At 40.6% G+C, this 25,659-nt stretch overlaps 1 protein-coding gene across 2 annotated transcripts in view; it reads left to right on the plus strand.

Moving 5' to 3' along the window:
* The window catches only part of LOC137384088 (troponin T, cardiac muscle-like), a 44,175-nt gene extending 19,637 nt beyond the window's left edge, over positions 1-24,538 (plus strand). For both annotated transcript variants that reach the window (XM_068057686.1, XM_068057685.1), the window contains 10 exons: positions 2,914-2,940; positions 4,368-4,386; positions 5,661-5,721; positions 6,943-7,059; positions 8,543-8,620; positions 8,703-8,816; positions 19,758-19,870; positions 20,224-20,314; positions 22,816-22,856; positions 23,497-24,538. In XM_068057686.1, coding sequence (XP_067913787.1) covers positions 5,668-5,721; positions 6,943-7,059; positions 8,543-8,620; positions 8,703-8,816; positions 19,758-19,870; positions 20,224-20,314; positions 22,816-22,856; positions 23,497-23,545 — 657 coding nt within the window. In that variant the 5' untranslated portion in view covers positions 2,914-2,940; positions 4,368-4,386; positions 5,661-5,667 and the 3' untranslated portion in view covers positions 23,546-24,538. The remainder of the gene's footprint in view (positions 1-2,913; positions 2,941-4,367; positions 4,387-5,660; positions 5,722-6,942; positions 7,060-8,542; positions 8,621-8,702; positions 8,817-19,757; positions 19,871-20,223; positions 20,315-22,815; positions 22,857-23,496) is intronic.
* Positions 24,539-25,659: the final 1,121 nt, after the last annotated feature.

The raw sequence follows: 25,659 nt of genomic DNA on the forward strand, positions 1-25,659 counted from the left end.
CAGGCAAGTGGCAAGTATTCCATCCCACTCCTAACTTACACCATGTAGATGGTGGACAGGCTTTGGGGAGTCAGGAGGTGAGTTACTCGCCTCAGGATTCCTAGCCTCTGACCTGCTCTTGTAGCCACGGTATTTGTGTGGCGCGAATGTTACTTGTCACTTATCAGCCCAAGCCTGGATATTGTCCAGGTCTTGCTGCATTTCTACACAGACTGCTCCAATATCTGAGGAGTCACGAATGGTGCTGAACATTGTGCAATCATCAGCAAACATCCCCACTTCTGACCTTATGATTGAAGGAAGGTCATTGATGAAGGAGCTAAAGATCGTTGGGCCTAATACATTACCCTGAGGAACTCCTGCAGTGATGTCCTGGAGCTCAGATGATTGACCTCCAACAACCACAACCATCTTTCTTTGCGCTAGGTATGACTCCAGCCAGCAAAGGGTTCTCCCCCTGATCCCCATTGACCTCAGTTTGCTAGGGCTCCTTGATGCCATACTCGGTCAAATGCTGCCTTGATGTCAAGGGCAGTCACTCTCACCTCAGCTCTGAGTTCAGCTCTTTTGTCCATGTTTGAACCAAGGCTGTAATGAGGTCAGGAGCTGAGTGGCCCTGGCGAAACCCAGGTTATTGCTAAGCAAGTGCCGCTTGATGGCACTGTTGATGTCATCTTCCATCACTTTACTGATGATTGAGAGTAGGCTGATGGGGCAGTAATTGGCCGGATTGGACTTGTCCTGCTTTTTGTATACAGGACATACCTGGGCAATTTTCCACATTGCAGGGTAGATGCCAGTGTTGTAGCTGTACTGGAACAGCTTGGCTAGGGGCGCAGCAAGTTCTGGAGCAAAGGTCTTCAGTACTATTGCCGGAATATTGTCAGGGCCCATAGCCTTTTCAGTATTCAGTGCCTTCAGTCGTTTCTTGATATCACGCGGAGTGAATCGAATTGGCTGAAGTCTGGCATCTGTGATGCTGGGGACTTCAGGAGGAGGCCGAGATGGATCATCAACACGTCTGGCTGAAGATTGTTGCAAATGCTTCAGCCTTATCTTTCGCACTGATGTGCTGGACTCCCCCATCATTGAGGATGGGGATATTTGTGGAGCCACCTCCTCCAGTTAGTTGTTTAATTGTCCACCACCATTCATGGCTGGATGTGGCAGGACTGCAGAGCTTAGATCTGATCCGTTGGTTATGGGATCGCTTAGCTCTGTCTATCGCATGTTGCTTACGCAGTTTGGTATGCAAGTAGTCCTGGGTTGTAGCTTTACCAGGTTGACACCTCATTTTGAGGTATGCCTGGTGCTGCTCCTGGCATGCCCTCCTGCACTCTTCATTGAACCAGGGTTGGTCTCCTGGCTTGATGGTAATGGTAGGGTGGGGGATATGACGGGCCATGAGGTTACAGATTGTGGTTGAGTACAATTCTGCTGTTGCTGATGGCCCACTGCGCTTCATGGATGCCCAGTTTTGCATTGCTCGATCTGTTTGAAATCTATCCCATTTAGCACGGTGGTAGTGCCACACAACACGCTGGACGGTATCCTCAATGTGAAGGTGGGACATCGTCTCCACAAGGACTGTGCGGTGGTCACCCCTACCAATACTGTCATGGACAGAAGCATCTGCGGCAGACAGATTGGTGAGGCCGAGGTCAAGTATTTTTTTCCCTCATGTCCTTTAGGACTCGGCCAGCTCAGTCAGTAGTGGTGCTACCGAGCCACTCTTGGTGATGGACATTGAAGTCCCCCACCCAGAGTACATTTTGTACCCTTGCCACCCTCAGTGCTTCCTCCAAGTGCTGTTCAACATGGAGGAGTACTGAGTCATCAGCTGAGGGAGGGCAGTAGGTGGTAATCAGTAGGAGGTTACCTTGCCCATGTTTGACCTGATGCCATGAGACTGTTTTCCTGTAAGTGGAATTTTAACTGTGTGTTAACCTGTTTAATGCAAATTTCTTCATACTATAGATACATTTATCTATTGGAACACTTATGGAACACAGTGAAATTAGTATAAAGCAATGAATGAATATTTTGGAATTGTTATGTACATTTTTTGTATTTAAATGACAAAGCTGCAACTGCATCCTCTGTCTTATTAAAATTTAATACAAGTACTTTAAATGAAGAATTTGACAGCATATAAAGTGCTGTTCTGTATTACAATACAAAACACAAAGCATTGAGCAGAGTAAGCCACTTCAAAAATTCTAAAGTAGAAATGAGCTCCACTATTAACCTATTTAAAATACTGAGAGGATTGTGATATGAATGCACTAAGTTTGGATCCCATATTGTTCACAAAACTAATTTCTCCCATTATGTCTGGACAGTGTCAGAGAAAAAAAGGAAAAAAGCCTTTCAAACTAGAGCACAGCAATTACAGCATAATTCAAACATTCTGAAGAAAATATCTGTTTAAAAAAAGATCATGCTGCTCACTTCTTTATGGCAATGTTTGCAATATTAAATTCTGACACTTTATGATCAGGACTGTCAATTTGTCTCAGCGTTTACAATTATCACTGGCTTACTAGATTTAGTAGTGAATTAGTGACACTCAAAAAGGGCTGTCTGTTAATTTGTCAATTTTAAAATTGAGTATATTGTGTTCATAAGGATGCTTTCTACACAGGTCTTTTACAGTCTTCCCATACTTAACAGTTTGCATGCAAAAGAAAAGATTCTTTCTTAATGCTGCAATGCTAGTGGACTAAGGTAGGTTACCACATTTTGTTAGCTGCTGGTTTTGCTGAATAGTAATCCAGTACCCTAATAGCAAAGCATGCATTGGCAGAGTGACTGAAGCTAGCAGCTCTGTAATTGTCAGAGAATGAGAGTACAGGGTCTTTACGATTTGTATTTAAAAAATCTTAAAATAGTGTCTTCTTTGCATTTTTTCAGAAACAGATGCAAGAGATGGAGAAGAGGGTATTTATTTTTTCTATTTCAAGAACATTGAGATTTCTTGAATTCAATCCCATCTTTAATGAAACTCGCCCAGCCTTTGTTTAATATTTTGTTTTATAATGCCCCTGTGAAGCACCTTGGGACATTTTATTATATTAAAGGTGCTATATAAATACAAGTTGTTGATTTCCTGCAAAAGTACTAATCGGCCCAATTATAACATCTTATTCATCAGATTTGCATGGTCGGATAAATGACTGATGTTACAATTATACTTTATTGTCTCCGACACAACCAGGTTATTAATACAGAGGAAACTTAAATGGCTAATTATTTTGCCAAGAAATTTTATTCATTTTTAAAAATTCTTTTATTCATTCTGTTATGTCAAGTTTGACAAGAAGCTAACAATGAAAATTATTCCAATTGCAGTTATGGACAACTGCCTTTCATCATTTGCTTCATTACAATACACACATTACAGTGCATCACAACAAATTTTTAACAGGAAGCTGTGATACACCAACCTGTTTAGTGACTTCACTCTTGGAACTTGGCAAATTTTCAGCCAATTTAGCATCGCAAGTACTTTTACCCTATCATCAAGAAAACGAATCTTCTCCTTTGTAGCTGATGCTTGCATTAGACAAGATAAAGATTCGGTCAAAGTTTGCAGCCAAAGGGTTTGCACACCAATTAAACATGGGTAACTTATAAACATCACAAAGCTTGCGAATTAGCACCTGATGATGTGGTTTTCCCACCTAAACAAAAGTGCTTGTCACATTGATTGCCAAAAGTCCTTGAGCCTAGCACTTGATGAGATGGGGGTTAAAAAAACTCTAAAATACTACTGAATTGGTTACTAGCTGATTTTCAAACCTAGATGCCTGATTGGCGAAAAGGCCTTTACACATTGGCTTTAGTGAGGCAGTACAACACTTGTATGAATAAATCAAATTTCTGCAATTCACTTAAATGGTTTATTAATTTAACAGGCAAATATCAATGAAAAAATAGAAAGGGATTTGTGCATGGAGTTTTTATTCTCTTTAATTGACGAAAAAATTAAGTGTTTTTCATTTAAGTGGACTTGGCTATGCTATACATAGCAGCATCAAGTGAAGACAATCAAAGTCAATTGGACATAAAACATTGACCAACCTAATTTGATCTAAACCATACAGAACATCATTGACAATATCTTTAGACAGTTATCTTGTTGACTGACTCCAGATACATTTTATGTCACTTTAGCTTTTTGCTGTGTTAGACTTTGAACATAGGAAGTGAGTATTTAATACATCCTTTTCCAATAGGGATTCTTAATCACTTTCAACATCTGCAATATTATCATCCAACATAGAAATATTTAATGTTTATTTTCTGATTTTTAAAAAAACTTTTACTAACAGATATCTCATTTCCCCCTCTGTCCCGTACCTAAGAAGGAAAACGTAAGCCAAAGTAAGTACAGCTTATTCTCTTTAGTCATTTCTGAAGCTAAATGACTATTGTGACAGGTGTGTTCTGTATCATGATTCTACGAAGAAGCTTTATGCTTGTGTTGTTGGCTGTAGCTCAGGGTTGCGCACTCGCCTTTAAGTCAGAAGGTTGTGGGGTCAGGTCCTTCACCAGAGACTTGACTGATATTTCAATGCAGTACTTGATGGAGTGCTGCACTAAAGGATTTGCTGGGTTTCACATTAAACTCTGTCAGCACTCTCGGATGGACGTAAAAGACCCTATGGCACTATTCAAAGAAGAGCAGGGGAGTTTTCTCAATTACCTGGCCAATATTTTACCCACATCAATACAAAAGAACAGATGATCTGGTCATGATGTCATTGTAGTTTGTGGGTCCTTGTTGTGCTCCAATTAGCTGTTGCATTTCCCTACGTTACAACTGTAACTACACTTTTGAGGGTTTATGTTGTGGGGGGGAATGGGGGGTTGGTGGTTTGTGGGTTAGGGGAAGCTGCAGGTCCAAGGGACATTCCCTATGTCGGAATGGTGAGACCTGAATCTGCCCAGATATTAAGCCTTGGGCATCATTATAATGGAGCTGGCTCGACATTGGAACATACCAGTGAAGAGCAGTGTAAGAACAGGCAAGTGGATATGGGGTTCTGGTTCGGATTGGGACCAGAGTCCATGGATTGAATTAGAGTCAGGGGTCAGGAACGGGTCTGGTGGGGATCCGGTCCAGATCAGGGATTGTGAGGCAGGGGATGGAGGGGGTGCTCGGGATTGGGGGAGATCAGGAATCAAAGCTGGTAGATCTGATTTGTCTGCCAAAGTTGCATAGAGGATGAACCCCCATGGAAAACCCAACATTGCCATTTAACCTGATTGTGTTTCCTTCTGAAAGATATGGTTTAGCCTATAATTAATGCATATTTAGTCTGTATATTTACTGTTCAGTAACTGTTTAGCAGTTTTCAACCAAAAGCCATGATGTAAACTTATGATGTGAAGGAGATCATGTAATATTTCCAGTAGCCAAAATACACTAACAAGGGTTTTGTCTTTAATGCCTGGACTTGCTACGTGTTACCTTTGGGCAATTGAGGGAATGAGTGCCAATGGGAGTGAACCCAAGAAAAATAGTGAGAGTAAAAACCTAAAAACATAGCAAAGAATCTGTTCCCTTTCAAAATGTGACATCCTTAACAAATAGCCTCAGTGACTCTGTGAACAAATGGGATGTAATGCAATCTAACTTTGTTTTGATTTTGTAGACTCTTTATGCCCAACCTTGTGCCACCTAAAATTCCAGATGGAGAAAGAGTCGACTTTGATGTAAGCATCTAAATTGTCAATTTTATTACTTATTTTTTCTGAGCACATAACATCATTAGATTTAATTTTTAAAGACTTCTTTTTTGCCCCTTTACTACACATTCTCCCTTGAAGGTATCGTTCTCTGCATGTCGATCACTCTTACACCATGTGGAAGTGGCCCTTATTCGTGACAACATAGGAAAATGAGTAGGCCATTCAGCCATTCAGAAGTATTTAGATGAGCACTTTAAATGCCATAGCATACAAGGTTATGGGCCAAGTGCTGGAAAATGGCATTAGAAGAGATAGGCTTGATGACTGGCACAGACACGGTGGGCCAAAGGGCTTGTTTCTGTGCTGTATAACGCTATGACTGTATGAGCCCCTCAAGCCAGTTTCACAATTCAATCAGATCATGGATGATCTGTACCTCAACTTCAATTACTCACTTTTACTTCATATCCCTGAATGCCCTTACATCTCAAAAATCAATTGATCTCCGTCTTGAAAATTTCAATTGACCCTGCATCCACAGCCTCTTACGAAAGAGAGTCTGTGCTTTACACAGCTGTTTGCTTGGAAAAGTGCTTCCTGATTTCAGCCCTTAATGGCCGAGCTCTAATTTTAAGATTATGATTCTTGTTCTGAATCTTTGCACCAGAGGGAATAGTTTGTATCTACCCTATTGGATGTTTATGTGTGGCTGTGCTATTTAACTGTGGGGATCATCATATCCAAGCCTAATTTTCTTCTTTCCCAGCATCCACGCATGGAAGCTCCCAGCAGGGCTTTTTCTCTGGCATCTGTAATGTTTCTGGGTGCTGCCTGTGCGGAGTTTGCAAGTTCTCCCTGTGACCGCGTGGGATTTCCCCGGGTGCTCCGGTTTCCTCCCACAGCCAAAGACTTGCAGGTGTTAGGTAAATTGGCCGTTGTAAATTGCCCCTAGTGTAGGTAAGTGATAGGGAATATGGGATTACTGTAGGATTAGTATAAATGGGTGGTTGTTGGTCGGCACAGACTCGGTGGGCCGAAGGGCCTGTTTCAGTACTGTATCTCTAAATAAATAAATAAATAACCCTTGATGTGACTAGTTAACTCTGAATAGATGTGTAGAATAATCCTGGACCTTCCTGCATTGCACAACTTGACTCTGGCTAAATCACAGAGCCATGTGGGTCTTATATTTCCAAAGATTTGGGAGATCATTAAATGTGATGATGCTCACTATCTATTTTGTAGGACATCCATCGGAAACGTATGGAGAAGGATCTTTTGGAATTACAGACCTTAATTGAGGTCCATTTTGAGAACAGAAAGAAAGAGGAGGAGGAAATCATTGCTTTGAAAGAAAGAATTGTGAGTTGCAGCCTTTTAGGGGTTTATTCTGTGAAGGATGTATCGAGTATAACTTCTGGAATGTGAGATCTGGGAACTTTTGCCATTAACCCTGGTGGATTTTCAGGGGTTGGAGCAAGGGTTGGGTGTTTCAGTTCTTTGAATGCCAATGGCATGGATAGATACTACCGGGGCACATCTAGAGTGCCCAGTCAACAAAAGAGGTTGCAAACTGTGGCAGATGAATGCCCAATTAGGAGTGGTATTGGGGCTCCCTTGCAAAGCCATTACCAGTGCTGCCTCATTCCCCTTTGCAAAGGATAAAACTAGAAAAAATCAGCTCTAGGCTTCTGGGCCATAGGCCGTGAGACTAGTCTGGACTTCCAGGGGCTCCACTAACCTCATTCCACAGTTCACAACTCCTGACTTTACCTGAAGTATCAACCACCAATGATCTACCCAGTTGCTGAGAGGCCGAGGATTCACATACTTGCTAAATTGAGAGTTCCCACCATTGGCTGCTCTTCCTCTGCCAGTGGTTGGTGGAGATTCTGCCCCTTACATGGTCATCAAGGTGTATGCAAGGCCAGAACTGGTGTACCTGAGTCCTGGCCTAATTTGCAGCCATTCTGCTGCACTCTTGTCAGAGATACAGGATGAGCGTGCTGAAAAGGCCAATGATTTTTGGTCCGTTTATTATTTAAAGGCATAAAACAACTGAAATCAGAAGGAAGCCATTTGGCCCATTCTGTCTTAGTTAGCTCTTTGCAAGAAGAATCCAAAACTAATCTTATTGCCCCACTTTCTCTAAATTGCCACCAAACCTGTTTTTTTTGCCTTATTTAAATATTTCAAATTGTGATTATTGGAAAATGAAGGCTTTGTGGTTATAGAATTTATAGACTCGGACAAACCATAGATTATTTCAAACAGGGGCCCAATTATCTGTAGTTACTGCAGTAGCTCCCAGCACTGATCCACTCAGAGTATCCAGGGGTAATAGCAGAGCACCTCAGTTGCATAGGGCTGATGGGTGCTAAGGTCACTTTCTGCTGGAAATTCTGCTGCCCACCTGCCATCGGACAAGGATGGAGCTTGAACACCCCCGTGGAAACATTTCCGCTGCCCCTATCACCCCTTACCAACTCAAACAATACTAAATAAATTCACAAAGTAAAACTGACCTTGATCTTTGAGGACCCAAACCACTTCCTTGGCTTTCAACTTTCCCTGGTGGTTACCACTGGCATCCTTCCTGAACTTCATCTGACTGAATCCACATGTATTTTCCATTTTACATTCACCTACAAAGACTAGCATGCATGGTGAAAACCTGTGTCCCTAAAGGGATGTGAAATCAGTGATTCCCTTTATCTATTCTTTTACAGTATTTGTATTTTAGTTCTAGTACAGTCCATGCACATCATTCTCTTCAGAAGACTGTTCCTTGTGAAAGGTACATGCTAAGTTTTCTGATTTAAATTCAACTTTTTTTTCACTACAGGAGTATCGTAGAGCAGAAAGAGCAGAACAGCATAGGATTCATGCTGAGAAAGAGAAGGAACGCCAATCACGGATTGCTGTAAGAAGCTTTAGAAATATCTTCATAATGCATGTAGCAAATTGCAGAGGGAACTGATATCTGTCTACTTATGTTGTGATAGGAGGAAAGGGCCAGAAAGGAAGAGGAAGAATCAAGAAAGAGAGCAGAGGAAGATGCAAAAAAGAAAAAAACTATGTCAAATATGTCCTTGCACTTTGGGGGCTATATGCAGAAGGTAACCATGAATTATATGTCATTACTTAAACTCCTGGTTCAAAAATCTATTAGTTGGCCTGAATAAATCTCATTGTAACAATCTCTATTTGAACAAATTCAGATCAAGACATTTGTAAAAGATAATTTACACTCGCCATTGCTTAATTTGTTATCTTTCGATAAGTTCTATGTGTAGTAGGACAGTTGAAACATTAGCATAAAATACTTGCTTATCAATTAAAATTCTGCTAAAATGAAGGCTTGTGATACTGAGCCAGTTCTTTTTATACTTATCCAGAGTAATTGATGTCTGTTAAGCTAACACTACAAATTTTCAAAACACAGGCAATGAGCAGGAGACTTTGCTTTTGCTTCATATCAGAGTCCAGGTTAGTTCCCAAATCAGACAAAATTTGACCTCTCGCACAAGAGAGGGCAGTTTTCAGCTTGCCTGCACAGTATTACTCCTTGTTCTATGGTACCAGCAAGAAGCCGGAACCATTTTCATGGTTGAGCTTCATTATAATATTTTCGGTGAGCTGCTAATACTCAATGAGCACTGAAAGGCAGATTGGTGGTGGGTGCAGGGGAGGGTGGCAAACACTGTGAATCCAGCTGATCCTGCCAGAATTCCAGCCGGACCTAAGCATGTAAAAGGATGGAGGTGGCAATCCCTGAGAAGAGTTGACAACTCTGACCTCAAATGTAACCTTCTGTTAATGTGCCATTTAGGTATATGCAGCATAGTACCTTGAAGATGCTGTAATAAAAGGTAATAGTTTCTCCCTGCCATACAGTTTTACAGTTTAAAAATAAATAAAAATAACAATCTAAGAAGAGAAGTCAGCCACTTAAGCAGATAAAACATATTGAGGACATGTGCAATTTAAAATTAACAATGAGAACCACTTTGGACCAAAGTGATCATGATTATTACCAGCAAACTTTACTGGAAAGTTATTTTTTGTCGAATTACTGACTTTGGAGGACAGGGATGTTGAAAAAAAGCTCAAATTATGATGTTGAGAATGCAACCCAGTGTTCTCTGGAATTATTGACTTAATCTGTCACAGAACAATGTTTATGGTTGATACAGCTTCCTAGACCTTTTTGCATATTTCTTCTGCATAACTCCAATCTGAAGTGAAGCTTATGTTTGCTTATACTACATGAATGAAAGTTAAGATAATGTGGGATATTAGATGAGCTATATTCGGCAAGGTATAATTATTTAACGGTTGACCAACGAACACAAGAAATTGGAGCAGGAGTAGATCATATGGCCCATTGAGCCTGCTCTGCCATTCAAAATGCTCATGGCTGCTCTTAGGATTCAACTCCACTTTTCCATCTGCTCGCCATATTCCTTGATGCCCTGAGAGACAAAAAAATCTGTCTAACCCAGCCTTAAATGTATTCAACGATGAAGCATCCACAGCCCTCTGGCGCAGAAAATTATAAAGATTCACAACCTTTTGAGCGAAGTGATTTAGGACATAGGAACATAGGAACAGGACTAGGCCATTCAGCCCATTGAGCCTGCCCCATCATTCAATACAATCATGGCTTATTTTCCACTTCAATGCCTTTTTCTCCACACTATCCTCATATCCCCTTATGTCATTTGTAGTTAGAAATCTGTCAATCTCTGCTTTAAACATACTCAATGACTGAGCTTCCATAGCCTTCTGGGGTAGAGAGTTCCAAAGATTCAGAACCCTCTGATAAAGAAATTTCTCCTCATCTTTGTCCTAAGTGGCTTCCCCCTTATTTTGAAATTGTCCCCTGGTTCTAGACTCCCCAACCAGGGGAAACATCTTAGCTGCATCTACCCTGTCTATCCCTTCAAGCATTTTGTAGGTCTCAATGAAATCACGTTTCATTATTTGAAACTCTAGAGAATACAGGCCCAGTTTCCCCAATCTCTCTTCATAGGACAGTCCCACCATCCCGGGAACAAGTCTGGTGAACCTTCGTTGCACTCCCTGTTTGGCAACAATATCCTTCCTAAGGCAAGAGGACGAAACTGCACACAGTACTCCAGGTGCAGTCTAACAAAGCTTCTATACAATTGAATCAAGACTTCACTACTCCTGTACTCAAATCCTCTTACGATAAAGGCTAACATATCATTAGCCTTCTTAATTGCTTGCTGCACCTGCGTGTTAGCTTTCAGTGACTTATTGACAAGGACACCCAGGTCCTTTTATACATCTGCACCTTTGAATCTCTTACCATTTAAGAAATACTCTGCACATCTATTCCTCCTACCAAAGTGGATAACCTCACATTTTTCCACATTATATTCCATCTGCCATGTTCTTGCCCACTCACTAAGTCTGTCCAAATCCCCTTGAAGCCGCTTTGCATCTTCCTCACCACACGGATTCCCACCTAGTTCTGTGTCATCCATGAACTTGGAAATACTACATTTGTTCCCACATCCAAATCATTGATATATATTATGACCAGCTGGGGCCCAAGCACTGATCCCTGCAGTCCCCACTAGGCACAGCCTGCAATGCATGAATGACCCGTTTATTCCTACTTTCTGCTTTCTGCCTGTTAACCAATCCTTAATCCATGCCAGTATATTACCTCCTATCCCATGTGCTTTAATTTTGCTAACCAACCTCCTGTGGGGGACCTTATCAAAAATCTTCTGAAAATCCATGTATACCACGTCCATCGACTCCCCTTTATCAATATTGTTAGTAACATCCTCAAAAATCTCCAACAGGTTCATCAAGCATGATTTCCCATTCATAAATCCATATTGACTATGCCCAATCAGATCATTATTATCCAAGTGTCCATTTATCACATCCTTTAGAATAGATTCTAGGATTTTCCCAACAACTGATATAAGGCTAACAGGTCTGCAATTCCCTGTTTTCTCTCTCCCTCCCTTCTTAAATAGTGGGGTGACATGTGTGACCTTCCAACCTGCAGGAACCCCTCCAGAATCTATAGAATTTTGGAAGATGATCACCAATGCATCCACTATCTCCATAGCTACCTCTTTCAACATTCTGGGATGTAGAATATCAGGTCTTGGGGTCATTGGTTATGTTACTCATAGAGAGCTACAACAGGCCCTTCAGCCCATCGAGTCTGTGCCGACCAACAACCACCCATTTATACTAACCCTACATTAATCCCATATTCCCTACCACATCCCCACCATTCTCCTATCCCCTACCTACACTAGGGGCAATTTACAATGGCCAATTTACCTATCAACCTGCAAGTCTTTGGCTGTGGGAAGAAACCAGAGCACCCGGCGGAAACCCACACGGGAGAACTTGCAAACTCCACACAGGCAGTACCAGAACTGAACCTGGGTCGCTGGAGCTGTGAGGCTGCAGTGCTAACCACTGCGCCACTTTCTTTAATACAACCTTCTTACTAATATTAATTTCCTTCAATTCCTCATTCTCCCTAATCCCTTGGATCTCTAATTCTGGGAGATTTCCTTATCTTCCTTAGTGAAGACAGAAGAAAAGTAATCATTTAGCTTCTCGGCCATTTCTCTATTCCCCATTATAAATTCTCCTGACTCTGCCTGCAATGGACCCACATTTGTCTTAGCCAAATATTTCCTTTTTACGTACCTATAGATGTTTTTACAGTCCATTTTTATATTTTTTGCTAGCTTACTGTCATATTCTATTCTCCTTTTCTTTATCAGTTTCTTGGTCCTCTTTTGCTGTATTCTAAAATCCTCCCAATCGTCAGGTTTACCACTATTTTTGGCCACTTTATAGGCCTTTTCTTTTTATCTTATATAATCCTTAACTTCCTTTGTTATCCATGGTCACTGCCTTCATTTTGCGGTTTTTGTGCCTTGAAGGAATGTATAGTTGCTGTAAACTATGTAATTTTTTTTTAAAGACTATCCATTGCCTGTGCACTGTCATACCTTTTAATGTATTTTCCCAATCCACCTCAGCCAATTTGTCCTTCATGCCTTCATAATTTCCTTTGTTCAAATTTAACACCCTGGCTTCAGATTGAGCTATCTCACTTTCAAACATAATGTAAAATTTTTATCATATTTTCCTCATCTCAGTTCTAAATAATCAGCCCCTTATCCTGAAAATCTGCCCCCGTGTTTTAGATTCCCGACCAGCAGAAATAATCTCTGTGTCTATCCTATCCAGCTCTTTTAGAATCTTATATATTTCAATGAGATCACCTCTCATTCTTTGAAACTCCAGAAAATACAGGCCCAATTTACCTAATCTCTCATCATAGGACAACCCTCTCATCCCAGAGACCAATCTAGTGAACCTTCGCTGCACTGCCTCCATTGCAAGTATATTGTTTCTAAATATGCTCACCAAAACACTGTACAATATTTATTTAGAGATACAGCACTGAAACAGGCCCTTTGGCCCACCGAGTCTGTGCCGACCAACAACCACCCATTTATACTAACCCTACAGTAATCCCATATTCCCTACCACCTACCTACACTAGGGGCAATTTATAATGGCCAATTTATCTATCAAGCAAGTCTTTGGCTGTGGGAGGAAACTGGAGCACCCGGTGAAAACCCACACAGTCACAGGGAGAACTTGCAAACTCCGCACAGGCAGTACCTAGAATCGAACCCGGGTCCTTGGAGCTGTGAGGCTGCGGTGCTAACCACTGCGCCACTGTAATACTTCCTTATTCCTGTACTCCAATCCCCTTGCAATAATGGCCAACATGCTATTTGCCTTCCTAATTGTGTACCTGCATGTTAACCTTCTGTGTTCCTTGTACAAGCACACCCAAGTCTCTTTGAACATCAACACTTACAAGTTTCACACATTTTAAAAAATATTCTGCTTTTCAATTCTTATGAGCAAAGTGCATAATTTCACACTTTCCTACATTATGCTCCATCTGCCATCTTGTTGCCCACTCACTTATCCTGTCAAGATCTCTTTGCAGCCTCTCTGTGTCCTCCCCACAGTTTACCTTTCCACCTACCTTTGTATCAGCAGCATACATAGATACATTACTCTCTGTCTCGTCATCTAAGTCATTAAGATACATTGCAAATAGCTGAGGCTACAGCACTAAACCTTGTGGCATGCCACTATTTACTGCCTGCCAATCTGAAAATGCCCCATTTATGCCCACTCTGCTTCCTGTCTGTTAACCAATCATCTATCCATGCTAATATATTATCTGCAACTCCATGAGCCCTTACCTTGCCAATTAATCTTTTGTGTGGCACTTTATTGACAGTCTTTTGAAAATCCAGGTATACTACATCTTCTGGTTCCCCTTTATCTACCCTACTAGTTATATCCTCATAAACTCTAATAAATTTGTCAAACAGGATTTCCCTTCAGTAAAATCATGTTGACTTGTTCTAATCGTACTGTGTTTTTCTAAGTGTATTGTTAAGACTTCCTGAATAACAGATTCCAGCATTTTCCCAACTATTGATGTTAGGCTAATTGGCCTGTAGTTCCTTTTTTCTCTCTCCTTTCTTGAAAAGTGGTGTAACATTTGCCAGCTTCCAATCTGATGGGACCATTCCTGAATTTAAAGAGTTTTGAAAAATCATAGCTAGCGCATCCACTATCATGGGAGCTATCTCTTTTAGAACCCTAGGAAGAAGGCCCTCAGGTCCTGGAGATTTGTCAGATTTTAGTCCCTTAGTTCTCCAATACGTTTTCTCTGCTAATATGAATTTCCTCACTCTTTTTAGCCCCGAGGTTTCTGTCTATTGCTGGTATGGATAATTGTGTCTTCTACTGTGAAGACAGACACAAAATATTATTACGACCGCTTAGGACAAAGCCCCCCAATAAAAATATATTATTCTGATCGTGTTGGGAGCAACGCACTGTCAATTCAGTCCCATCACTCCACAGGTCACATCATATTTCTTTGAGCTTTCCAAATCGGGAAAGAAGCCCAGCCAAATTGGACAATCTAGTAACCCCCGAATGAAGCGAACCAAACAATATATCTTTAGAGATCAACAAATTAACTATTTATGATCTCAGGCAAACACCCCACCTGCCAGGGCTGAGGCACACATTATTTCGCCACATGAACAAAAACTTAAAATTGCAAGCCCTGACTGGAAGGACATTTACATAGTAGCAGACAATGTTGAAGCAATGGGGACCCAGCAGTTGCATCCCCAATACACAGAAGTGGTCAGACCAGTTTTAGTCACATGACTAACTGGCTGTTGCAGAGAATTTGAACTTCCAACAAAGGATTTTGAAGAGACTGTTCCATATAAAGAGCTAGTCACATGACTAACCTGGGCAACCTGGGAGTTTTTTTGAATTTGTATTCCTAATAAAGAAATTGGAGCAGAGAGCGCCATGTGCTCATGGACTGAGAACATCTCCTCTCCTCTCTGTCTGCCCTCATCTCTTCCCATGGAACTGAATCTTGTGAAAACAGGTGAAACTCAAAGAGAGAAAGGTTTCCTACATGAACAAGGTTTTAAGAAGACTACTGGACCCCAACAAAACACAAGACCATATCTTCAATCAATGACTACAGCGAGCTCAAGAAACAGTAACAAGATATTGCCTCAAACTGTTCTACTTATCTTCTCCTTCTGCTCTTTTCTGTCCCTATCTGCATGTTTATATTGCATGTGGATGCTAGTGTGGGCACGTCGTATATCCATAGGCGTGAACTGTATTAGATTTTAAGTTTAAGGTTTAATAAATTTCACCTTTCTTCTTTAAGCCTGTTTGTGCTTATTTCTTTGCCTGATAATTGGAAAGTTGTGAATGAGGATTCACAAAGGGGGTGCTCAAAACACAGTGTGTTTAAAATTAAATCCTGTTACAATAAGAACAGGTAGATTCAGCAGGAGACCCCTAGACACATTGCTCACCTGGTTGTAACAGAAATTGGGTGCTAGCGTCCGGATTGTTACCCACAGACAAACGAGTGAAATTTCAAGTGGGAAGCCAAATTGTTCCCTATCAAAAAGAGCAAATCAATGCAGGCTTTCTTGTAGTTGTGTGTGATTGCGTACTAACATGTCTGCAACTGAAGCGAGTAACTTGGGATAAGGTAAAAGCACTGTCTATGGAGTAGTTGAGAAAAATGGCTGGGCAGTGTGGGGTCACTGTATATGGCAAGGCTAGGAATTCTGAATTCCTAAGGTGAGTAGTCCACCATTTTTACCTTGAATCTGAAGAAGTAGAAACAGGCATAGAAGCAGAATCCGATGGGTAGTGTTAGCAAAGATACAATTGGAATAGAGGAAACTTGAATTTGAGGAAAGAGAAAAAGAGAGAGAGAGGCAGGAGAGGGAGAAAGAGAGAACCTTCCAGAAGGAACCTGAAGCAAGAGAAAGACAGGAGAAGGAACGAGAGAGGCAGGAGAGAGAGAGAAGGAAAGAATATTCCGGAAAGAATGCGAAGAATGAGTTGAAACAGCTTGAGTTAACTAGGGGGTAACAGAGTAACCCTAGTGAAAGCATGGCCAATATGGAGGATCAGAATTCAGGACTGGGTACAAGATTGCTAAAACTCGCCCAACTAATTCCAAACTTCAATGAGGAAGATGTAGAAGAATTTTTTGTGTCCTTAGAGAACCTGGCAAGGCAGCTAAAATGGCCAGCTGAGACCTGATCTCTTACTGCAAAGCAAACTAACTGGAAATGCCCATGAGGTTTATTCCTTGCTGCCAGATGAGAGTTCATCAAACTATGAACTGACCAAAAATGTTATCCTCGGGGTATATGAATTAGTGTCCGAAGCCTACTGCCAGAGGTTTAGAACCCTCAAAAAGCAAGCCAATCAAATTTATCTGGAGTTTGAAAGAAGTAATCATCTGGCTTTTGAGCAGTGGCTGAGGGCTTTAAAATACAGTTCAGGTATGAGACTCTCAGAGAAGTAATCCAATGAGACGAATTTAAAAGCTCTCTCCCATTCTCAATACAAATTCATGTCAAGGAGCAGCGGGTACAGGGAGCCAAACAAGTGATCGTTCTGGCCGATGAATTTGCTTAAATTTATAAGTCGGTTTCCCGGGAAGAACCTTTCCTAATCGCCCCCACAAATCCAAAAAGGACAAAGGATGGGAAGGTGATATCTGCCCAGGCAATCCTGGAAGAGAAAGGAAAGCAGGTGACACAGGGGGCACTCCTCCAGCCAAAAAGGAAGGTGCTGTGAGCAAGAGTGAGACCCAGAGACCTGTTTGCTTCCATTGCAACAAGACAGGGTATTAAAACCTGACTGCTGGAAATTAAAGGGGAAACTGGTAGAGTTAATCAGGGCACACCCGCTCAGTGAAGACGAAGGCCTGATGGAAAGCACAGAACGGGCTGTGGCTTTGACTGCAGTAAGGGTGCAGCCCAGTAAGTTTACTATGGCCAGTGCAGGAAAAGTTAATAGGATTCCTGAAGGTTATCAGGGTTTCGCATCTGAAGGGAAAGTAACTCCATATCCCTCAAGTGGGGCAAGCAAGCCCATAATGATTCTCAGGGACACAGGGACCACCAGATCCCTTTTACTGGGAAAAGCCCAGACCTTTCCCCCAGAGAGTGCAATGAACACCAAAATGGTATTGAATGGTATTGGAGGGCACTGTATGCCTGTACCTGTATACCGGGTGAACCTGGAGTGCGACCTAGTTTCGGGACCGGTGACTGTAGGGATTGTTCCTAGTTTGCCTGTGGATGGGGTTGACCTGCTCCTAGGTAATGATCTGGCAGGAGTGAAGGTGGTAGCCGCACACCCCACCACCACCCCCCAGTAGTGAAAGAAAGATCACAGGAGGTCAGAGAGATAGGGCAGTGGCAGGAGACGGTCTCCTGCAGAATCCCTGAATGTGTAGTGGGTCAGGCCACGATCAAACCAGCTCCTCCAGAGGAGACTGCATTGGCACTACAGGCAAATGACCATGAGGTCTGCCTGTCCGAAAATTTCTTTGGAAAGTTAAGAGACCCAGGGAATGAATTAAATGGATTTTCCCCTAGGTGAGGCTCAGTGAGCCGACCTAGTATTACAAGAATTAGCACAGGCTGCCCAGTCTGAAAGTGAAGCAGAGGGAGTCCCTGACTGCTACTTTTTAAAGAATGAGGTACTGATGAGGAAATGGAGTTCTCCTCACAGACCTGAGGGCAAAGAGTGGACAGTAGTTCACCAGTTTACTCTCATTCTATTTCTTTCTTTTGCTTTTATCAACTTTTTGGTGGCCCTTTGCTGGTTTCTAAAACATGCCAATCCTCAGACTTGCTACTTTTTTTTTGCAACATTGTAAGCCTTTTCTTTTAATCTAATACTATCCTTAACTTCCTGAGTGAGCCACGGATGGGTCTTTCTGTTTGAATTTTTGTTATTTAATGGAATGTATTTTTGTTGAACGTTTTGTATTGTTTCTTTAAAGGTTTCCCACTGATAATTTAGCACCATACCTTTTAGTCTATTTACCTATTTTATCTTTGCCAGTTCTCTCCTCATGCGCATGTAATTGGCTTTGGTTAAGTTTAAGATTCTTGTTTGTAATTGGGATGACAACACATATGTAAGTTTAATGAGTGCACTTTTGATAGAATTATATTTTGAAAGGCATATTTGCCCATTCATCAAACACTCTAGTGAAAAAAATTGATTAGACTAGGGGTTGGTATTTTATAGATTCAGTCTTTCGCAACTGATATGTTAATGAATTGCTAAATATGAACTCTTTAAATAGAATTTAATTTCCATGTTATTAGTTAAGTGCCATGATTCTAAGTGCTGATGAAGGGTTTCATAAATAGATTGTTAACATGATTGGGGAGATTTTGGATCATTTCCTGTTACATTGTTGGCAATTGAGCAAGGCAGTCCAAGAAGCAGCAGGAATAATTTTTTTTTGCACAGCTTACCATCACCAAATACAAAGCTACAGCCAGAGATCTGTCAATGGCTTATGTTTTTAAGAATGCATGTTAATGTTGGCAACAGGAATGATTGGAAGAAGAGAATATTTTGCTTGCTAGGGAATGATTGAGTAGATCCGAGTTGATTATCTCAGTCAGTTTGTACAGTATCTAAGTTTTTTAGTATTACTGATTTACATTCAGTTGTTTGTGGACCCATAAAACTACTGGTACACTCTTCAGTACTGTTACAGGCACACAACCAATGTATAACAAATACTTTCACTCCTAATCCTCTATCCTCCAAAATAATGATTTTCTTATCGAAAATAAACTACTAAAGACTAAAGAAAGTCGTTTTTTTTAAATAAAGCCCTCAGGCCTCTTTTGGCAATCTCCGAGCAGCTGGACCAAGAAGAACAATGGCAGAAAGAATTGATACTTAGAAAATAAATGAGAAAGAAGTACCTTAAATATGATACAGACAGAAAAGAATACAGAGTAATTACCACAAAGTAACTAGTTTACTGACATTTGCCGTAATATACTTGTGTCTATCAGCATAACTTGACATGGATTGTTTTACTTTCCAAGTTTCTACAATTTTCTCCCCTCCTCTCCTGAAGGTATTGTCTCATGGATCCTTAGACAGTGGCATGTTTGGTGCCCCAAGTCAATTGCCATTCTTCATGTGTATGCCTAGATAGTAGGTTTATGACAGCCAAGTTCAATCGGAGGGGATGTCCACACAAGTTAGCAACCCTGATGGGCACCCTGAGTGATTTTATATTATTTTCACTCTACCTCAGGCCAACTTTTGGAGTCTTCTGTCCTTGGATCAATTAACTCCTCACAGAGAAGGCATCAAACCTGTAACTTTCTTGGTCTGTACAGCTCAACTCCACCAAAGCAACAGAAACAGTGAGAAAGCATGTACCCCACCCCATTTACAGCATCCCATTTTTGGAATTGGGTTACAAATGATCAGGCTCTTTTTTTGTAAAAAAAAAGGAAGAACTGAATCCTATTTCCTTGGTGATTTTCCAATTTGATTAAACTGCGGCAATGAATTGTGGGGTAGTGTCAAGCTAACAACTTCATTTCTGTCAGACTGACAATCGTAGAGGTGGGAAGAGACAAACCGAGAGGGAGAAGAAAAAGAAGATCCTGGCAGATAGACGCAAAGCTCTTGACACTGATGATCTGAATGAAGATGAACTGAAGTAAGGATAAAAGTGCTTTGTTGTTTATTTGTCCATCAGCGTTTCCCTGAGACTACATTTATGCCATCCTTGATTGGGTGATAAGGCAGTCCGCTCTATGGTCTTCAGGTGCTTATCCCAATTTCCTGGTGATTTCTCCAGTGACCCATTAGCATTGCAATGGGAGAACAGTGGAAATCATAAAATTTTAGACGCATGGTATTTAATTGTCTATTATAGCTATTTACGTATAACCTTGAACTCATCTGTTTTTAATATCGTTTATAACCTAAAGGTATTTTCATAAAGACCTTTGATAAAAATTGGAGCAATATTTCAGGCATTCAACAAAATTTATATTACTGTGTGAAAAGGGAGAAAGGCAAAGAACTGTGGCAGTGGCTGTACCAACTGGAAGCAGAAAAATTTGACCTACAGGAGAAAATGAAGCAACAAAAATATGAGGTATGTAGAAATGTGAATATTTCTGCTAGTTAGAATTTTTACAATTAATTTCACCATCTACATATAGTCATCGTTACATTTCATTTTTTGATAAATTCGATGTACACCATGGTGCTAAATAGAATGCAGGGGAATAGAGCACTTTTCTACTTGCCAGTCACATACAGAATAGAGCTTTCTCTATTTTGTTTCAACAGCTTGACATAACTCCAACATTCCCTGCCCCCCTCCAAAAAAACAAAAATTAACAGCTCTTAACTCTCAAGAACACAAGAAATAGGAGCAGGAGTAGACCATATGGCCCATCAAGCCTGTTCTCCCATTCAAAACAATCATGGCTGATCTTCGGATTCAACTCCACTTTCCTGCCTGCTCGCCATATCCCTTGATTCCCTGAGAGACCAAAAACCTTAAACCCAGTCTTAAATGTATTCAGCGATGGACCATCCACAACTCTCTGGGGTAGAGAATTCCAAAGAGTCATAACCCTTTGAGTGATGTAATTTCTCCTCGTCTCAGTCCAAATAATCAGCCTCTTATCCTGAGACTGTGCCCCTGTGTTTTAGATTTCCTGACCAGCGGAAATAATCTCTCTGTTTCTACCCTAAAAAAAACCCATAAAAAGCAAGTCTATCTAATATTTTAATACTGCTTCCAAATCTGGGTGGGTCTTTTACTAAATACTCTCTTGTATTCCTGGATGAGTTACATGATTGATCATTTGATTCACAAACCTGAAGCCTTTTTAGCCTTGAAGCAACTGACGTTTTATGAATAAAAAGTACGTTTCTTTCTCATACATAAAGAAGAAATGGTGTGGGCTCAGTGCTTCCCTTGGGCCTTGATTGTTTGCACTGATTTACACCCATTTTAAGCTCACATGTAGGCGGCACAGTGGGGCAGTGGTTAGCACCGCAGCCTCACAGCTCCAGTGACCCGGGTTTAGTTCTAGGTACTGCCTGTATGGAGTTTGCAAGTTCACCCTGTGACCGCGTGGGTTTCCACTGGGTGCACCGGTTTCCTCCCACAGCCAAAGACTTGCAGGTTGACAGGTAAACTGGCCGTTGTAAATTGCCCCTAGCGTAGTTAGGTGGTAGGAGAATGGTGGGGATGTGGTAGGGAATATGGGATTAATGTAGGATTAGCATAAATGGGTGGTTGTTGGTCGGCACCAATCAAGGGGAGGCAGTGGCATAGTGGTAATGTTACTTGACTAATAATCCAGAGCCCTGGCTAATGCTCTGGGGACATGGCTTTGAATTCCACCACAGCAGATGGTGAAATTTGAATTCAATTAATAAATCTGGAATTAAAAGCTAGTCTAATGATGACCACGAAACCATTGTTGTAAAAACCTGTCCGGTTCACTAATGTCCTTTAGGGAAGGAAATCTGCTGTCCTTACCTGACCTACATATGACTTAGACTCACAGCAATGTGGTTGACTCTTAAAATGCCCTCACTCAGTTTAATTAGGGCTGGGCAACAAATGCTGGCATAGCCAGCAGTTCACACAAATGAATAATAAAATAAACTGGAAGCTGAATAGTTAGTGGAATTTATAAATACACCTGACACATAGTTGTAGATAATGTAAGTATCAAGATAAAGTACCATTTATTTAATAGTGATAGTGGTGAGTATGGTATGCATGTTTCTTAGTTAAATGTGTTAGCTGTTATCTTCAGTTTGAGATCCCCTGGGAAAGGATCGGATATTCAAACTCTTATCAGGATTTCCTCTCGTAAAATATTGCTGTTTTGCTGTAAAATTAATCTGTTATATTTTCATTTCAGCTATAGATAACAAATTTAAATCATTGTTGTGTGTCACTGTACACTCTCTGTACCCAAATCAATAACCATTTCAAAAAGAACAACAACTTGCATTTATGTAGCACCTTTTTAATGTAGTAAAGCATCCCAAGGCACTTCACAGGAGTGTTCACAAATAAAATATGACATCAAGCCACAAGGATGAGAATTTTCAGCTATTTTCCTTCATATACTCCATATACTTCACTTTCTCAGTTTTAGGGCAAAGTTATGGTGCTGCATGGTTTCACTACATTGCTGCTGCCAATATTGAAATCATCAGCTTTTCCTTTTAAGTTGCTGTAAAGATTTAAACTCTATCGCAGCATCAGTCTTACCCCTGCTCCTAGCTGAGCTCTCAAACAGCTAATAGTGCAGGGAGCCTCAACTGAATATGATAATGAACTAGAGGAAGGACAATACAGTGGATCAGAGCTAAGTGCATGGGCGCTGGTGGTCCTGGTTTAATACACCCAGTGGAAATATCATCACGGAGCATAATCTAGGCTTCATTTTCAAAATACATTCTACACTGTACTCGTTATTTGAATGATGTTAATTAGTGGTGGTCAACCATAGTACAGAAAGCTCTGGGAATGAGGCCAACCAAATTTATTCAGTTAAATCCAGGGTTTCTCCCTTATTTGCACTGTTAGACTAAAAGATTTTCTTTTTTATTGTCTTACAGATTAACGTACTTCGAAATCGCGTCAGTGATCACCAGAAGGTGTAAGTGTTTAGCACTCCTGTTGCTACCTTCACCATGTTGGTAATGAGCCACTCTATTGAAATTACTAAGCCATTCCCATTACAGTTTCTGGGACTGTAATAATATTTTTTGCTTTGCCTTCACATGCTCCCAGCTGTTTCAAATTAAGCCAAATTACTGCAGAGTTTATATAAGTCCATCAAAATAGTCTTCCAATTAATAGTAACTAATTGACATTCATTCTGATTTACTGCATTTAATTTTGTTTGCAGCTATGTATTAATTTGTTCACATCATCAGTCGTGGAATAGCTTCTCAGATGTTTTTCTTATTAGCTTTCCCCATTTTTATCATGTTTTGCATTTTTTTCATTCTCTTACTTTCTCTATCATAAGCCTCTTACTGAATTATTGAAAGGTGAATACCTACCGATGAATAGCAACAATACAGTTAATGGGAAGCTAGATAAGTGCATAAAGGAGCTAGGAATAGAAGAATAAACTGATAGGGTTAGATGAAGTAGAATAAGAAGAGGTTCTTGTGGAGCATGATCACCGGTGTGGACAGTTGGGCCAAATGGCCTGTTTCTGTGCTGTAAATTCTATGTAATTTCAAACAGAAAAAAAGCAGCAATAACCAGTCATTATTTTCCAACTTTAGCTCAAAGGGGCTCCGTGGCAAGGGGAAAGTCTCAGGCCGGTGGAAATAAGCAAAACGTGGAAGCGACTTGTCTTGTGACATTGGGCAGAAATGTGTCCCATCGACATCAGTCAAGCGATCCTGTAATCTCAACATCAATTGTTCTACTATCATCAATCGACTTATATTACTCAGTCCGATTCCTTGCCCGTAGAATCTTTGAAAGAGCACTCTAAGTTGACTGTTGTAATTTTTATGTCATTCAACATTTTAATATCTTTAATAACAATCTTTATTCTTAGGTGTCATGACAATATTTATTTTGTGCTTCAAAGTGATCAATGTTTTGCATGACTGCTCTTTCTTTGTAGTGAATACAATTTGGCAGTAAATGCATCCCTGCAAACCACAGTTATTCATCTTACCTGTTGACAGGGAAGCTATTTTCGGATTACTGCAGTGTACTAGGCTATAGTGTGGACAGAGCTGGTGAATGGAAGCATTTGAACATTTCTAACCAATTTGTAAAGAACGCTTTGCAAAGAATGCCTAATTATTCTAATTTTGTGCTAGTGTTTCTGCAGAAAAAAGTAACAATTTACCACAATTACAAAGAACAGTGATCAGTTGAGCTTTGGACATTACCTGAATTCTAGTTTACAATATTTTAGCATAGGTAATGAGTCAAAATCCCACATGTTGTAGATGTAATAGTGTACAATGAAAACTATAAGCATTTTGAGTTTCAAGAAAATATTCATTAGGTATACTCAAAACCACACAAATAATGATTTAAAATGACCAAGTTTCTTGCCTAGACCTTCTGTCACTGTCAAACACAGGATACAACGAATCGCTGCACAAATGAGGCTTAATTAAGAGTGATGAAGATGAATGGATTATGTGAAAATGTTTATTATCACACCTGCTTATTGCTCCTTCTAATTATGACACATTTTTAAACTGCTTAAAGTTTTCTCATAGTCTATGAAAATGAGCTGAAGCTGGTTTGTGATGCCACCTTGTTACTGATATCCTAGCTGTGGAAATAAAGTTTTGATGTTGACCCATATATAAGTATTATACAATATACTCAGTTTACACTCATTTCACTTGTTTAAACCGTTCTTCCTTTCCACTGTATCAGTAAAGCTGAAAAAGAATAATTATTCATTACTTACAGCATTTCTTTTTTACCTTTATTCTCAAACTCCCAGTCTGTATGCTCTAATTTTCCATTTACAAAGTAAAGTATCACATAAAAGGCTGGTTAACAAAATTGAGGCTTATGGCATAGGATGGTCCAATTGGATAAAACATGTATGCCCAAATAGATGGCATTGCCATGGGATCGCCTCTAGGCACGGCTCTCGCAAGCATCTTTGTTGGGTTCCATGAGAAGTTTGTCTTCGAGGGAATGACACCTAACCTCCTACCTCTTGCATATTTATGATATGTAGATGATACGTTTGATATTTTTGAATCTGCAGTTGCATAATTTCCTTGCACGTCTTAATGGGCTCCATACTGTGCTTGAATTCACCTTTTAAATGGAGCAGTCAAATGAGCTCCCTTTCCTTGACGTACTAGTTGAGAAATCTGTTAAGGGGTTCTCTGTCATGGTCTACCACAAGCCTACCTTCACTGGTCAATACACGCGTTGGGATTCTTACATTCCATGTACTGTAAAATTGGCCTCATTGCAATCTCGTAAATAGGGCCCGAGCCATTTGCTCACCATGCAAGCTTGATGCTGAAATAGGGTGAATCAAAGGAGTCCTGGGTGTCAATGGCTACCCTGATCAGATCATTTCTCGCTGTATATTGCACAAACTTACGAATGGGCCCAAGGCCATCATTTTCAGCCCTAAAAAATGCCCAGTCTACCTCAAACTACCCTGGAAGGGTAATGTATCCCAAAAATTTGAGCAACAGGTGAAGCTAGTTGTTTCACTCTGCTACTATGCAGTAGCAACATGTGTGGTGTTCATCACTAATAGAATTCTGCCGTTGAGCCTAAAGGATGTTCTGCCATCACACAAATGAGTACGTGATATATGGATTTCAATATCAGTGTGATGCTAGGTATATAGGCCATATGTCCCAAAGACTGGCAGATTGTATCAAACAACATATCCCTTCCGCTGTTCGCAACGAGTAACGTACAGACATGTGTCGGGTTCG

Source organism: Heterodontus francisci, chromosome 25 (assembly GCF_036365525.1).
Source record: "Heterodontus francisci isolate sHetFra1 chromosome 25, sHetFra1.hap1, whole genome shotgun sequence".
NCBI classification, from domain to species: Eukaryota; Metazoa; Chordata; class Chondrichthyes; order Heterodontiformes; family Heterodontidae; genus Heterodontus; species Heterodontus francisci.